The 17,495-nt window shown below is 40.2% G+C and overlaps 1 protein-coding gene across 3 annotated transcripts in view; it reads right to left on the bottom strand.

Annotated features, from left to right (window-relative positions):
* Positions 1-17,495, bottom strand: part of LOC136050322 (BEN domain-containing protein 5-like) — an 842,375-nt gene that overhangs the window by 324,961 nt on the left and 499,919 nt on the right. The window contains exons 1-2 of one of the 3 annotated variants that reach the window (XM_065739181.1): positions 12,678-13,002; positions 909-1,042 (exon numbers count right to left, since the gene is read on the bottom strand). The exons of 1 other annotated variant lie outside the window; for it this stretch is intronic. In XM_065739181.1, the coding sequence (XP_065595253.1) occupies positions 909-1,042; positions 12,678-12,897 (354 nt within the window). In that variant the 5' untranslated portion in view covers positions 12,898-13,002. Of the gene's footprint in view, positions 1-908; positions 1,043-12,677; positions 13,003-17,495 lie in introns of those variants that run through there. One more of the 3 variants, XM_065739173.1, reaches the window with a different exon arrangement.

The following is a 17,495-nucleotide window of genomic DNA, read 5'->3' as shown; positions in this document are numbered from 1 at the left end:
TTTGAACTCCTAGCAGAACTTTACCTTCAGTTTTCTAAACAAAATCTAAACTCTATAAAACACACCTGTTTTTGGGGGCCCACATAGCAGTATTAAAACATAACAGTATGTGTAAAAGTCACTACATTTTATCAGCCAAATATAGAAAAAGCATTTGAACTTCCAAGCAACTGCAAGGAAAGCAAATGTAGTTCATAGACTAGAGGCAAGAAGCTGACACTATCAATTCCCATACCACAATATCCATGAGTAATGTGGCAGAAAATTAGATTATTTGATGTTATGCCTGCTCCACGCATGCTCTAAAAAAATGCTGGCCCACCATAAAGAGATGTTCTAGCATCACTCCTGCAGCTGCAAAACACATGAAACCACAGAACATTATTTTATTCTGAATGTTGGCAGACTTTTAAAGAAATCATTTGATATCAGAAAATAAATACAGTTACATAGTGGGCTTCTGGCATCTGGACCTAAAAAGACAACTGTCAATTATAACGGAGGGATGCTGTCTTGTCAGTTTGTCTTCTCAAGCACTGCTGTATTTGAGAAGTCTCCAATTCCAAACAAGCAGAGTGCATTAGGTCATAAGTGCCACCAAGAACAGCTGGTCACTTTTAAAGCATTCTGCACCCAAGTGAAAGAGCATTGTTCCAAAAACCTCGAGTGGCAATTAAGCTTGCAGACTATATAAACAGGAAAATGTTTGATTGCACATGAATCAAGTTTTGGAAATCCCATACCATATCCCTTCCACCCCTAATTTGACCCAACTACAATAAACACCATCTTCTAAGGGGATTCAAAGCAGGACTGAAATTCTTAAGCCATGAAGTCCGTATATGCCCCAAGCACTTCCCCCTCTCCTAAAAGAAAAGTAAAGGAAAAAAAAAGAAAGACTTCAGTACCTTACTGTGTCTAAGCTCCGCATCTTCTTCCCCATAATCTGTAACCTCACCAGCTTCTTCTATGTGATTGAGAGAGAGTTTGGGGATTTTAATTTTCTTCTGCATCACACTGTTCTCAAGGTCAGTTTTGTCCTCTAAAATGCATATTGAAAGTAAAATTTTGTTACATTAATCAGTGTTCTTACTTCCAAACACTACATGACATCAGCAAGACCCGTTAAAAACAAACAAACAAACAAACAAAAAAACACCAAAAAAACAGACCACCTCCCATTTTTCATTTTCCTTGAATTCATCCATGGTGTAACTCAACTGATAGCCATTGACAATGGTAGATTTTCAACAGGAGATCAATCTGGCCAAACACAGGCATAAGTATCATAAAATGTCAAGCTAAGTTTATTGGAATCATCAAAAGTGTCAACAAGTAGGTACTACTATCACTAAAATAAGAGTTAAAGATGCTGTAAATAAGACAACTTCCTAAAAACTTCTGCATCACTTTAAGTTTACCAACAGTATTTTCATATTCATCATCTGTTGCTGCAGTTCAGACTCTGCTGAGGTTTAAAGCAAAAATAAACTTGGTAATTCACCCTGTACTCCATCAGCAGCACAGATTTATTTGCAAACATGGCAGATTCTGCATTTGTGCAAAGAGCAGGGTATGAAAAGGAAATGCTGCAGGACATAATGAAAACTTTGAATCTCAACAAATAGAATAATTTCAAGTCTGCAAGATTCTAAAATACCTGAAAATCAAGTCCTTCCTTAAAAAGAAATGTTTGATGTATTTAAATATTTTTGAAAAGACATAAAGGGGACAGGGAACCAAAACTTCAGTCACCCCAAATGTGATCTGTGAAATTCTTGCAGAGCAAATCAAGCCTACAGAAATTCACCAGTGTGTGACTACCCATGCAAGACTTCAACAACCAGTGATGCCTTTAAAGTCTGAAGTGTTGTATTTGTGCACTGAAAGCCTATAAATAAGAAAACATTTTGAGTCTTATCCACCTGCAAACTGTATTTCACAAAGTGTCCCATGAATATTTTTGAAGGTGCTAATGAGGGATGACATTTCTCAGTGTTTAGTTGCATTGACTTCTGCTTTCTCACATTAGCATCTCTCCACAGGACCTCAAAATGGTTAGCATTGACAACATAGGAAAGGGAAACAAAGGTAAATCACTGTTTAATGAGGAGCGAGGCATTCATTAGAAATGAATTACACAGATGAACGCAATTCATTTTGTTACAGATAGAAATGGATCTCTTGTAGGCAAATGGTGATATTACAGCCCACGGCTATGTAAAAAGAAAAGGCACAGAAAACGCAGAATAAGACATTAGACAACCTGAAATGAAATGCAGATGGTTGCAATAAATACCAAGACAGATGCAAAACGAAACAGATAAACAACAAAAAACAGCTAGGCTTATTTTAGATCATTTTCTGTTCCCCAGAGCACCATGGATGCTTATCCCAGTAAAACAAAAAGGCAATCCAACTGTTTCAGTGTTGAAAAAAAATACACCAAGAAACAAATAAACAAAAAACAGCAACAGCACACAAAAACCAACCCTACATTTTCGTTTATCTGGAAAATACAGGTTCATCATAAGAGTGACATAGCTCACTTCTACTGTCAGAGAGCAGAGGATAAGCGAGCCCTTACTAAAAATAATAATAATAATAATAATAAAACAAACTAAAAAACCTCTACAAACTCGACTGAAGGATAGGTTAATGGGTTTTAGTACCTTCTTGGGAGGACAGAATGTCAAAAATAAATAAATCCAAATGGAAAGAAAAATACACTTTTTTCTGTGACTATATACTTTGGTGTACTGGAGCGTTTTGAAGATTCCTTTACTAAAATATGTGCTTATAATTCCTTTGAGTGCCCATTTATTGCAGAGCAAGTTTTTCTAGGTTGCCTTGCCAGACCACCTTCCACAGAACATGAAGATGAACATTCTACATCTCTTCTACATTTAAAGAATGCAGATCTGTTTCCCTGGTCCAAAATAACCCTTGGCCTCATTACAAGGTGGATATGATCCAATTGCTTCACATAGTTACCTAAAGTGCCTGATGGCAGCTACGTGAGGTCAGCCCTAGCCAGAGCCCCAGGCAAACTGGAAACGGACACCACCAATTCTGCCCATGGCCTGGGAAAAGAAGGGCTTGAAACAATCCTGGAAAGGAGTCACAGAGGAATAAGTGCATGTGCAGGCTACAGTGAAGTCAGCAAATACTTTCTGAGACATAAAACATTACAATAAAAACAATTTGGAAGAACAGAAATATTTTTCTTTTGCTTTTGGCTTTCTATTTTTTAAGTCAACTTGTAAAGGTTAGGAACACATTAGATGCTCTGAAGAACAGAAACGAAAGAAAATACCCAGACTGGAGTCAAATAAAACAATGCATATTAACTCAATTCTTCACTCTCCATTCCCCTCCCAGTTTTTCAGCCTGCCTATGAAATCTATATTTACACAACTTTACAGGTGGACCAAAGGTGAAAGTTTCTTTCTATACCTCCTTACAAATGCTTACTTTATAAATTATTGTGTACAACTATCAACACAGGTCTCTCTCATGTTTGGCAAATCTTCCCATTTGGTTTCTCGATTTTACTGCTTATCCTGTAAATGAACCAGTGAGTTGAAGAATTATTTTTCCCTACGTGCACAAAATTTGAAGAAACAATGGTAAAAATGAGTCGACGTAAATTAAAGCTCAGGATTTCTTTTGTTTAGTTGATGAGCTAATAATGTGATGTTCCTCTGTCTTCCAATAATACTCCGTACAATATTTTCCTGCGTATGTTCTGTTCTTTCTGGGCCTATTCATACCTAACACAACTCATTCAGTGTGTTGGATATTAAAAGGTCTTTGCTGCTGTATTTTATTTTATTTTATTTTTTTAATAAGTACATTTCTAACTTCTGATGTCTTCCACATTAGCTGCAGATAGAGTCAGAAAAAAAAATAAAACAAAAAAACTCAATTCTTAATTTTAGGATAATCCTTAAAAACTGGCTCATGTTCTGTAAATATTAATGGAATTCAGGGTGGGAGGGACACAAGAGTAGACAAGAGGGAGGGGCAGGAGAAACATGAATGTGCCTTTTGATCTGTTCTCCTTGGGACTACCATTTCTGCTGTGCAAGCCTACAAAAGGCAGGGACAAAACAGCAATCCAGCAAAATGTGAAATGTACAAATCCTGAGCCAGGAGAAAACGAGGATTTGAACCTAAACAGCTGGACAAGATGCAGTTCACTGACTAGAGCTACAGAACACACTGAGAAAGAGAAGGGCAGTCCTAGAAATGCTGTCAGTCAGAGCCTTTTGTAATTATGTGAATCATTTGTTCAGACTTTGCCCACAGTCATTTGAACCTTGCCACAAGTTAAAGATTACACCTTCCCTCTGGTCATCATGATCAGACTGTCATAAAGTTGCATCTGTTGTTTTCCCTATTTGTAAAATAAGGGATTTAGTGAAACTGATTACTAAGAACTAGTACTTAACATAGCTAATTAGGTACCTGCAGTTAAATAAACAGCACAGAAGCACGGAGCAAGCATGGACAGCACTGAAGCCCTCTGCCCTTTAAGCAGACATTCCAGAAGACACGAACCATGAAAAACTGCTTTTGTGCACAGTAGTCAGACAGAGAAAATGGTATTCTGTGATTCAATACACAAAATGAAGAATGTTGGAATAACAGTACTCCAGGAAAAGGTCAGGTTTGGAGAGATCTCACCAGTCAACCCCACGAGGTATTGAAGTATGGTGCTCAAGAGTCAGTGCACATAACAGCACTTCTCAGCCCAAATGGCCATCTCCCAGAGTTCTTCAGCTAGCAAGAAGAAAATAAACTGCTGGGAAATTTCAGAGTGGCTGGGAAGACATTTGTCCTCAGCACTGCCAAAAGAAAATTAAAGAAAAGCCAAAAAAAAAAAAAAAAAAAAAAAAAGCCTGCATTAGTAAATCAGTATCAACTAGCAAAGGATAAACTGTTCCTGGAATGTTTTCTTCAGTCGGGCCTTCATTTCAGCATCAGAATGAGTGGATCTGGGCCAAAATGCAATAGCTTCGAGCCTACAGCAGCAGGGAACTGAGGCAGACAAAGTGAGTTTGACAGGGCAGGAAATGAGTTGGTTAAATTCAAGTAAAAATATGTTAGTGACCTAAAATTAAAAACCATATTCCAAGATGTAGAGTAGGACTATGGAAAGCTCAAAGTCTCCTTAAAACATTCCTTAATTTCTAATTTAGAAGTAGTACTGAAAAAACTAATCCTTTCAAAAAATAGTACAGATTCTGTTTGTTTGTTTTCTAACTTCTGGAGTCAAAGATGAAAAACTAGAGGAATGTAGCTTTGCACCCTGAGTAGATGGAGGATGGCAGGTTTTGGATCAGCCCAAATAAGGGGCCTGGTGATGCTATAAATCTTACGATAATAAAATGAGAGAACCTTGAGCAAAATTTATCCTTTCCTTAAGCCTTCAAAAAAAATTCCAGCCCTTGTGAAAAATGATATACTCACAGTTCAAAAAATTTAACATCACCCTTCCCATTTTTAGGCATATACTCAACACATATGGGCAGCACCTGCAAAGAATTCAGTGCAGCAGAATGGAGGGAACTGCCTCACTGCTGACAGAGAACAGCATCTGCCTCAGTAGGTCCTGCACTACATTCAGTGCACTCTTTAAGACACTCAAGAGCCAAAACAAAAAAACCCACAGACAAAGGTATACTTAGCGCTTCAAAACAGATACAGCATGAAGCACCACAGGGCATGGATTCCTAAATGGCACTTAAACACAAATAAACAATAATCAATGTTGCTGTGACTGAAAATGAAAGCAGCATGCTAATACAACAATGAAAATCAAGCTAGTTTATTTGAAAATAGGAGAAAACAAAAAACAAAAAAAACCCACCCACGTTTCTTACATTAGCTGATGTCAAGAAGAAGGTCTTTAAGAGGAAGATGTGATTTCAGAATGCCTAACAATCCTGCACTGCAGGCTCAGAAGGTGCTGAGGAAGAAAAACTCTTCTTGCACAAACCACCCCTGAGCTTAGACCTCTAACAAAGCAGAAGAAACTCAAAATCACAATAATATACAACACAGCGGAATGGATGGCGTAGGAATGCAAAAGGTATTCAGGGAAGTGAGCCACCAAAGCTGGAGCAGCTAAAATGAGGGGAGCGTGCAGAAAAGGGATCAAGCATTTCTGCACAAGGATGTCAGAGAAGGAAGCTGAAAAGACATTTCAGGAAGTGAGAAAACTAAGGAATAAAAAGGCAAGGCTGAGTGTCTGTCATCAAGGTTAATACTGCTCTCAAAAATTTAAGAACTAAATATCCCTGAAAATCTTCCTGAGAAAAAGGCAGCACCAGATAACTGAGTGACTATGGAAATGTTTTCAAAAAAGCGTGCTCTAAACAACAGGGAAGAACATAACAAGCAGCAACACTGACAAAGAGGGCCAAAAAGCACATACAGGTGAAGACATGCTCTTGAGATACCAGCCAAAAAGGTTGCTAAACCTTATGAATTTCATCTGAATGGGGAGAATAGAAGCCAGACTGAAAATAACTCTAAATGAAACTGGGAAAAGGATTGTTAGGTTTGAAGATACTGGGTAAGGAGGATGATGTACCAGAAGCCTGAGTCAAGAACGCTCCCTGATGATGTATTTCTTAATTCAGAAATTAATATGCAGCCTCTCGAACAATAGTTAACCAAAAGCAACATGGCTCAAAGCAAATATAAATAATAATCTATATAAGCTTTAATTTGTTTGTATTTAACTGATATAAGTTATTATTCTTTTACTCTTTGTAAACAAAACCCTCTTGTTTAATTTCTTAGTAGGATTAAAACAGTGTCTGTTGGCAGTAGAAAATGATGGAGCCATTAGATCAAGTAAAGACACGCAGACTGAGAAATATGAAATCAGTGTGCATGATTTTGGGTTCTTTTTTTGGTTTTGTTAGTTGTTTTTTCCCCAGAAATGGTGAGGACACCTCTGATCTTGGATCCAACATTTACCTAAATACAGACCTTGAATATCTTGATCTCTCTGTGTATCTCAGTGTCTCCATCTCCCCCACTGAACTACTGTGCAGGTTTGTTAATATTGTACAAATGTCCTGAACATGGCAAATATAAAGGAATATAACTATTTTGGGACAGCTCTCACAATCCTTTCTGAATCAAAAACAATAGATATATATTTAGTTAAATTGTAATAATGTATTATCTCGTTGAAACCAAGCATTAACATTAAAAACTTAACCATTAAGGCTTTACACTGCACCTACATGCGAAACTCAGTTACGGGAACTACTTTTCAAATGTTTGGATGTGCTAAATATTCCATAAAAATGTATTTCTTACAAAAGCTGTGCCTTTTTCAAGAAGTTCAAGCATTCATTCAAGAGATCATCCTCTCAATGACAGCGACAGTTTGTCAATTTGCCTGCCATAAGCAGTCAGACTGAATCACACCAAAGAACTTCATTAGTACCAACCCTCGATAATGATTTCCTGATCAAAAAGGCCAGAAAAAGCAGCAGCCTACAGGGAACTCTCCAGGAAACCTTCGCAACCTCTCTGCCTGAGGAATGAGTTTTGCTACGGAAATAGTGGGTAGGTTCATGTATTTTTTAAGTTTCCACACCAAAATTATGTGGTTCAGTTGCTGCTATTTTTAAAGGGTTTCTTTAAGCAAAAAAACAAAAAAACAAACAAAAAAAACCCCACAAAACAAAAAGCCAACAACCCAACAAATAACTGAGTGACTAGCACAGTAGAAAAAAAAGTTTTACAGTCAAATTAAGAAAACAAAAACAGTGAGTTACATTAATCTCTCTTTTCACTCCCCTGCAAAATTTAGCATATTTTAATTAGTAAGTGTTAGTTACCATAGTTACCATCCCCTTACTACCTTTGAAGTCAGTTTTATTAAAATCCTGAAATTCATACTTTTGTTGTACCTTAGCTAAGCTTATATAACATTTACAAGTATAACTTGTGTTCTGAGCTATAATGTTGTACTAAGACCAAGAGAAATCACAACACTGTAGGTGATCTGTATGGGCGTGTGTCATAAAAATAAATTAGGAAATGACTTCTGACTCTTCTGAAGCAAAAAACAAATGTCACTGAGGAACAAGCAGGTCAGCTGAGACCAGAAGATATTTCTTTCCACAATAAAATATACAGGAAAAGAGAAAACAAGGGGGTAAAATCTTGCACAGTAAAACTGCTTTTAAATTCATTTTCATTGGCACTTCATGTCACTGATGATACACACCCATCCACATTATTGTAATAGTTACTGCCTGCAGTTTTAAAAGTTCCACGCTCTTTTCTGATGCTGCTACTTTGGCTTTGTGCTAATGCACTCTACTTCAATGCTGAACAAACAGATATGATACAGAAAAATGGTGCCCTTCTACAAGCTCTTTTAATCTCTGAGATATCTGTACAGTTCAATATAGAAGGGGGAAAAAAAAATCCATCCTTTACATTGAAATAGCTGAAAATGAACAAGAAATGGACTATGTTTTGAACAAACTTGATTCAACACTGCTGGGCTAAGCTCCACTTGGTGACTAAGGCAAGCCCCAGAGCTCAGGTAGGACAAAATGGGCTGGCTGCTCAAGGGCAGTCATGCAAAGCTCAGCCCACAGATACTCCTGAACTACCCCATGAAAACAGACAGGAGACTGTGAGGAGCCCCTCTTGGAAGGCTAACTACAGCCTCCTTATGGCACTGCCCTACTTGGGGCAACACCGTGTCTAAGTATGGCATGGACCGTGGCATTGCTACACCCTGCTCTATCTAATCCAAGTCCCCAGGCTGACTGAATAGTCAAAATGATTTTACACATCAAGATCACTTGCTGACCTAAATACTGTATATTCTTGGTATAATCTAAAATCCCAACTTGTAACTTTTCACCTACTCTAGCACTTGACAGTGTCTTTCCTCCATTAACTATCCCAAGCAGGCAGCTTCAACTTCTTAGGATGAATTCACCCTCAAACTTACTCAAAACTCAGCAATAAAATCATTTAATTGAAAACTGTTTTTGGAATGGAGATTTTACATCCTTCTGAAACACAACAAATTACCTCATAATGAGCTGTACAGACTTCTAAAGACTTTAAAAAAAACTTCACCTAACCTATTTTAATAAAAAGTGGAGCATCACATTTTATAAAGGGGCAAAGGAGAATATGGATGCATACAGGTATTAATGTGCCTGCTGTGTCAGGCAGGGATCTGCAGTCAGGATCTTTTTGAGATGTGTTTGCTGCGATTGTGCAGGTGGGAAGCACTAAGGGCAGCAGCTAGAGACAGCAATTATTTACTGCAGTCAGAAAAGAATGCCTCCAATTAGAAGACAGTCACTATTAACTTGTTAACGGATGCAGCCTGGAGTAGTAAACTTCTCAAAAGTCCCTGTACCTTCATTTGTTCCACCTTGCTTTGCAAAGTGATTAGCATTAGAAGAGGCTCCAGCAGGGTCACGCAAGGATCACACTAAGGTATACATGCGTATGGACAAAACTGACAGTGATTACATTGGACAAGAGCAAAGAAAGTTACAAGTGGCACACCTATTTCAACAAGAGGGACGAGAAAAACAGCTTTAGTGTTTAGATGAAAGGACACGAAAGAAGAAAAAATTGGAGGGTGTGGGTGATCAGAAGGAAGACTCAAGCTTTCTGAAAAGCTGTCTATTTTATTCCCAGTGAGAAAGAGCAGTAACATGCCACCTCAGAAAACTGCCTTACAGTGCAGCTCCAGTCTTCTGAGCTGTATTTTCCATTCAAGAGGTAAATAAAGTGATTCCTTTATTACTACGTAACTTCAGTCGTCTGTTAACCAAATGCTGAACTTGTTATGGAACAGAACACTCATTTTAATATGCTTTCTATGGCTCAGCTGTCTACAACTGCCTTAGTTGGGGGTTAACCTTTTTTGTTTCAGCCTTAGTCTTTGGCTAACTTTTGAAATAGTTGAAGGCTCCCCAACCAGCAGCAGCAGTTCCCAACCATAGACACACAGGCACAAGAAGTGTGTACTGATGCTCAGAACAAACCCTCTGCTGTAATACTACTACATACTAATGTTGAAGTAGTCAGAAGACAGTATTTCTCTCCTCCTCACATCAAGTCTATCACAACTATGTGCTGTTCTGAGCACACCCAACAGAAAAGTTGTTTCAAAAGCTACATCTTGTATCAGTACTCTTCCTCCTTCCTTTTTTGATTTTACTAAAGAGGAAAGCTAAGTGGCTTTTCATACTCTTAACTCCAACTGCAAGGACAGTGTTAAATCATGAAATAATATAAAAGCAGGTGCCATTTTGCTTACATGAACAGCTTTGGAACATCAGGGTATGAGAACTAGGACCTGCTGAAACTCTACCAAGAAAATAGCAGACCTGGCTCAAACTAAAAGAAAATAAATTCCTTCTCCCACCCTTTTTTGTTAAAATTTAATATGTATACTCTCACAGTGATCCTGAAGACTGTTCCTAATGGGAACTCTCTAGACCAAAGCAGTAAATCCTTGAAGTCACTGATACACTTTGTGCAGACATCGCTTCCCATCCAGAAATTCTAAATCAACTCAGTGTATATATTTAAAAGATAAAAGCTATTTTACCCACATTATTTATTTCTAACATACATTGTAATGCTTCAGAATTAAAACTTCTATACAAGTGTGTGACATGTTACTGACTTTTAAACTTATCTTTTACATTACAAAAGCACTGCATAACACCAAACTTGAAACATTTGCTATGAACAGTTGTCTTGATCTGTTTGCCACACAAACTTAATTGGTCACTAGAAACCAAAAGTATCTCCATGTAAAATCAACTTTTATCCCAAGTGTTTTAACCACTATAAAATAAACGTAGGCATTAATAATCAGGTGAGAAAGTGAAAACTCTAAAAGTAACTAATCCTTTAGCAGCGAGTTTAGTTGTTATGGTATTTTTATATGATAGGGGAAGGAACGAAGAACAGAAGTATAAACTCGTGAAAAATTTTCCAACCATGTAACATGTACAGCCATATGTATTGAGATATAGAACTATTTTTATCATGTCAGCTCTGTTTCTTTGTGTTTCTGGCTCAGTAGGAAAAGCTCCTATAAAAACTTAGATCTCTGAGGAGCAATTAATGCAAATCTCTAATACAGGTAACAAGTTTTGCTCTATGGAGAAACAGAATACATTTTCTTGTTCTGGTTCCAGAGAGATGCAACAAACTATCATTCTCCTAGGAACAAACTCTGTCTGGGATGAGTGAACTGGCAGAAAGAAGTAGGAGCACGTCTGGAAAACTGAGGCAACTTTGTAAGCTCAGCACATTAACAAAATAGCATGACTGAGAACTCTGAAACAACTGAGCTGGGCTGGGGTGAACAGAAAGGGCATTTCCTCACTAAGAAAGAGGAAGGTGAAGTCGATGTGGGAAACCTTTGAGAAGAGGCCAAGCAAACCCCAAGCAGTGACACTGCTGTTTCCATGTCCACAGCAGGCAATTTGCAAATAACTCATATATCAATTCTCCTATGCTACACAGAGGTCACACAAAACACTCTGTGTTGGCACAGGACAACAAAAACTTGGCAGGACAATTCACTCCTCTGTCAGCCCAAGTTATTCCTGAACTCCGGGGATTGCAGATATTCACAAATCAGAATAACTCTACAGGGAAGTGACGTACAATCTCCCTGTTTCTTATTTGTTCCTAGCGTCTGCTTATGGCCACTGCTGTACACAGGCACAAGTCACTCTCTGACTCAGGGACTAGAAGAACCACCTGACTTACTTCAGGAACTGTTGTTTTCTAAACTAAAATAAAAACTAGGAAAACACTAGTTCTAGATGCCTGTAGCCCTAAGCTGTCCGGTTCAGGGATCAGAAGCAGGCATGGCCTTCGCAGTGCAGGAGAGCAGTTTCCACAGCCCAGGCCATATTTGGGGAAATAGCCATGGGCTGTATTTCTCCCCAAGCGTGGAGCTCAGGATTGGAACCCAGCACCCTGTGGGCCACTCAGTGACACTCAGCTTGTCCTGTCCTACGGGCCACCTCCATACCAGCTCACTCCCAACCACTCAAACTTTCTTCCTACGCCAGCTGCAAAGAGGCCACAGCTTTCTACAGCTGCAAGGAAACTACAGAAAGTCTTCATGCTGCCAACAGGTCACGACTTGGGGGACCACACAGCAGCATCATCCCAGCAGGATTGAAACGGCCAAAGCATGGGTTTATTTTTTAACGAGTTGAAGTGGTACTCGCAGGTAGGGAGCCATGTGTAAGAGAAGCGTGCAAACAACGTGCTGAGCACCACCGAGCCCCACACGCGAAGCTCTGCTTCCCCCTCTGCCTCCCAATTCGGGAACTCGCTTAAACTCACAGAGTGGACAGAAACCAGCAACACGAGCTGCGAAGGTATAGAAATGACTCCGCGCGCTATAAACACATCACGCAGGGAAATCATCCTTTTTTTTTTTCTTCTTTTTTTTTTTTTTTTTTTTTATCTCGGGGGGAGAGGTGTCCCCTCACCCAGCCCCGCCCCACGGTCCCCTCGTCGCTCGCTCTGGGGGTCACACGCGGGCCCCCCCAGCCCCGGCCCTTCCCCCCCCCCGCCCCGCAGTGCTCCGTCCGCCCCCTCCCCCATCCGGCCCTGCCCGCGCCCACCTGCCAGCGCCAGGATCTGGGCCTTGTGGAGCAGCAGGCGCTCCCCCCACTCTCCGGGGCTCTCGTCGTCCTCCTCCGCCGCCTCCTCGGGGTTGCGGTACACCGTGTAGACCTTCTGGTTGTCGAAGTCGAGCTGGGACGTGGGGCTGAAGTCCTGCACGCAGGAGACGGGCAGCGCGTAGCAGACGTTGTCCTCCAGGAACCGCACAAAGGCGTACATGGTGCGGCGGCGGCGGGCGGGGCGGCCGCGCCGGTCCCGCACTCCCCTCTCTGTTATTGTTCCTCAAAATCCGCCTCTGCGCTCGGCTGAGCTAGCCTGGCCGCGCCGCCAGCCGGGCAGCCCCAGCGCCGGGCAGACACGAGCAATCCAGCGCGGAGCGACGCGAGCCGGGATGAGGGGCGGGCGAGGGGCCGCGCTGCCGGCGGGGGCACGGCGGGTGCAACCCTCCTCGTCGCGGGTTCGAGGCTGCCCCGGCCCGCTCAGCGCCGGGCGGGAGGTGTTCAGTGCACGGGGACCCCCCCTCCCCCCGCGGTTCTGTGCACCCAATTCTTCGCGGTGGTGGCAGTGGTACCGCGCAGTGAGTGCTGCTGGAAGAACTAGAGGTTCCCTGCCATCCCCCTTGTAAAGATGTTCTATGCGTGTGTACAAAAGCCAGGCTGAAACCATGCCATTATAACAAATTCCCGAGCTGCTGGAGACACATGTATACTCGGTGTGGATTTTGTAAGCTTTCTGTGTGGGAAAGAAAAATGACGATCATGCACCAGTTACCAGTTACTCTTACCCAGGTGTTCAGTGCTGAGGTCTGCTTTGCCCGACTTGTTTGGGAGCAGATCGACAAAGTGGGGAATAGTGTAAAGGCCAAACGACAGCACAACGAGTAATGAAAAGCAAGAGAGGGGCATTGCTGTTGTTCTGCTTGCAGAAAGCCAACACAAAATGAAACCAAAATACTTTGTGTTTCCTGCTTTTCATATCCATAAACGTTTGGAGTGCTATCTCTAGCCATTACACTGAGTCTAACCACACTGAACTTGTTTTTCCTAGAGATCTTCTATAGACTCCTTAGAAACAATACATGAGAACAGACCACAACCCAGAAGAAAAGATATCATGACCGAGTGCTGGAATTGGTTGCCCAGAGATTGTGGAGTCTCCTGCATGCTCCGAGATAACAGTTGCCTGAGCATGGCCTTGGGCTACCAGTTCCAGGTGGCCCCGCTTGAGCAGGAGATTATGTACACCATGGTATCCAGAAGTCATAAGAGTCACAGAATCATAGAATGTCCAGAGCTCAAAGGAATCCACAAGGTTCCTTCCCACCTCAGCCATTCTGTGAAGGCATCAGAAACTCAGAAGTATGTCTCTTAAGCCATGAGAATATAAGGAATGCATACAGGTATCGTTAAGCTGATACAAGTATTTCAGTAACAGGCTGTAAACTTCCCATACAATAATGGCAGCTTTATTATTTTAGCAATTACAGAGTTTTGCAAATACTTCAATGAAAGATTGGGGATTTAAACACCAGTACTTTATGTTAACAATAAAGTATTGCCAGACTGGTATGTAATTACAGGCAAATAGAAGTCTGCTACAAAGTATGGATGACAAATGTATTCTAGAAGTGAGGCTGCAAGGGAAATGAAATTCCAGCAAAGATTGTGTTGCTGATCAAACAATAACAGCTACTGTAGTGATCCTATCTCCTCCACCTTGTGTTATGATGGAGGTAGAAGGAGCTGCAGAGAGATGAGAGGATGATGGCCGGAATTACTCCATGAATACTGGTAAAATTATGTGAAGGACTATTTTGTCTCTCTAAGTTCAGTGGCCAGTGAGGGATTTGATACACCGAATCTTATTGGTACTGCACTTCCTCTGCAGCTGAAATCCATTAGCACCATCTAAGACTGCTGTCAAGGGAAAGGAAAATAAAAATGGAGAAACTAGAAATAACAGGAGGAACTAAGAGAAGCTAAAGACATGGAAATTAGGGTAGATTTTGAAGAAGGGAAGATCTCATCAGTCTGGCTAATTTATCCTAATAAAAGAAAACAAAAAGCATTTGCGTAGAGGCAACTAGCATCACAGTGGGTTTTTTTTTTTTGTTTCTTTGTTTTTGTTTTGTTTGTGGGTTTTTTTGTTCTCTTTTTCCCAAACCGGAACATTCTAAACTAGCATTCATAACACTTTACATTTGAAGGTTCAGTTACAGCAAAGTCTGTAAAGATCTTTGTGTTAGTGACAAAGAAAAAGGTCTCAGATCCTTTAGAAAAGCTGTTCTACAGTTCCCCACTGAAGGACATTTTTGGGAACAGATTAAGAGTTGGGATGATAAATGTGTGTTTACACTTGGTCCTCAGCACACACATTGAGCCAGAAGGCATTATAATGCTAAAGAATTAATAATGATCCCATACATTTATTTTCTTCCTGCAAGGAACTGTGTTAATTTTTGGCTCTGAAATCTATAAATAATCTGCATCGGTTAGCTGTGAAGCAGAGGAAGAGATTGGTTTAAGCACAGAATACATGGTGTCGGCACTCCTTTCTACTTCACACATTTCCCCATTTCAAGCCAGTTGATTGAGCTCTATCTAGCCAGAGAAGATGGCCTTGAGCTTACGAATGTCGAGCTATTTTATGGGTGTAGGCTTTAAAATGCATTGTTAAGGGAATAACCAGATCCTCACCAGATTTACATCCTTTAGCAATTTCAGACTTTTAGAAACAATATAATCCTGCTGAGAAGGAGATTGTCATATTTACAAAAAACAAATGAAGCCTCAGTTTAAAAAAGTAAAAGTACCACTCCAAGAGTAAGGAAAACCACAGAGCACATCCCCAGCCCTTTTGGGACTTGTGAGCGGCTGTTTCCTGGAACACAACCTATATTTTTCTGCTGCTGTTTTTCTTGAAAACTAAAAACAGAGTGTTAAAGAAAAAGCTGATCCCTGCTGTTTTGATGTGTTTTCACATAAAAATACAAAATGAAAAGCTAATGGTACCAATAATAGTTACGCAGGTGCTAAATCTCTTCCACAGCAAAACATTAAAATTATGCTCATCAGTCACATTACTTCCACCTTTTATAGCAAAACCTCAAGGGACACCGTATTGACTTTAAATCTACTGATGAAGAAATTCCAATCTTCTTTTACTATTCAGGTGAAGGGGCTTCACTACTACCTGACTACTCCGCAATAATTATATGCCAGACTACTATAGGAATCCCTATCTATTTAGATACGTGGTTTAGAAAATGCTATTATTTTCTTCAGAATTTATTTATTTTCCAAGCAGTACATTTCTTGAACAATTGCTTTAAAGCTCTAATGTACCCTGAGAGATGCGTTCACAATTATTTAGGTAATTCACTTTATTTTAACAATAGCATTTAAAGTTATAAGCTTGAAAACTCACCAACACTCAAGAACTGAAGACTATTCAAAAGCACATGTATGTATACTTCTTCAATCCACCCATAAACTGATTAAGTTTTGACCAAGAATGTGATCTAACAGGTGGCCAGGAAACCTCCAATTGATCATAGTATCTCATTTTCTCTCATGATAAAGTGCAAGATAAAGTCATTGCCAGGTGTAAATGAATGAATCTCCCTATGAATAAAGCCATATACAACTTCCTGATGTTTCAAAGTGGAGAGAGGGGCTGGAAAAGGAAAATCTGCTGTTAGACAGAGCAAGACAGACATTCCCAAAGGTTGATCCCACTTTAGCTTTTTCAATAATGTTGAACTCTCAAGGCAACTTTCTTCTTTCAGCATCACAATGACTACACAAAATTCAAATGGAACAAATATGGTCCAGTTGCTGTACGATCCTAGAAGACAGACAAAGCAAATGCTTCTGTCCACATATAATTTTCAAAGTGCTCCAATACCAAGAGGAAAGTACCAAGATTACAGAGATAAATTCTTAAGGTTTAATCTTTTGAAATCTGTGGCCTTAAACCATCCCCAGAAGAGAAGGAGCAGCACTGCAAGGCTATTTAGTACCAATTCCTGAGAGTGGTCTAACCTTTCTTGGGGCTAAGGACACTACTCAATCTTCTTTTACATTAAACTCGCATGTCCTAACAGAATACTCTTTCAAAGAAATGAAACCTCAAAAACACTTTATGGCTCTATTCACACAAGAGACGTTTATTTCCCAGAGGTAGCTGGTATATTCTGTAGCATGACAAAGAAATGTTTAAGTGAGTGATCAGTGGAGAAGGTGCTTTCCTTGATGTTATTGGCTGGCTGGAGAAAGCAAATACCAAAGAAAGTGTCAGACATTCACTAAATGCTGAAGGTTCCCAATCCAAAGATCATCATTAAAATTATAAAGCTAATTATAAAATTTTAAAGCTATATAAATATCCTTTGGATTTTTATCTGCATTGAAAAGAGAAAATTCCAATGTCTGCTGCTGTGGATACCAATACTGCAGATACTGTAAGATACTTATTTTTCCCATTCTGGCAGGCTATAGGATAGGTATGAGACAGACAATCCTTTAAGGATGGGTGCAGGACTGTTTTCCTTTTCCAAATTACAAGCTGAACCTGCTCACAGAAAGTCAACAGGAATCAGGAGGTGCTGGCAGTTAGCATGAACTTGCCTTGGTGTGGGGCAGCAGCTCTTCTTGCTCTCACCCAGTTATTCTCTCAGTATGAGGCAGAAACTGGATCCGTCAGATCATTGTGACTTCCAGCTCCAACCCTGTTGCACACCATCTTGCTAAACACCATCTGCATACCAGCAGTATGCTGTTTTCCACACTATAAACTTGCCTGGGAGGAAAGCAGGG

The sequence above is a fragment of the Cyrtonyx montezumae genome, unplaced genomic scaffold (genome assembly GCF_038088225.1).
Source record: "Cyrtonyx montezumae isolate F1298 unplaced genomic scaffold, pur_monq_1.0 scaffold_1, whole genome shotgun sequence".
In the NCBI taxonomy this organism is placed as follows: Eukaryota; Metazoa; Chordata; class Aves; order Galliformes; family Odontophoridae; genus Cyrtonyx; species Cyrtonyx montezumae.
This window is presented reverse-complemented; position numbering and strand designations above follow the sequence as displayed.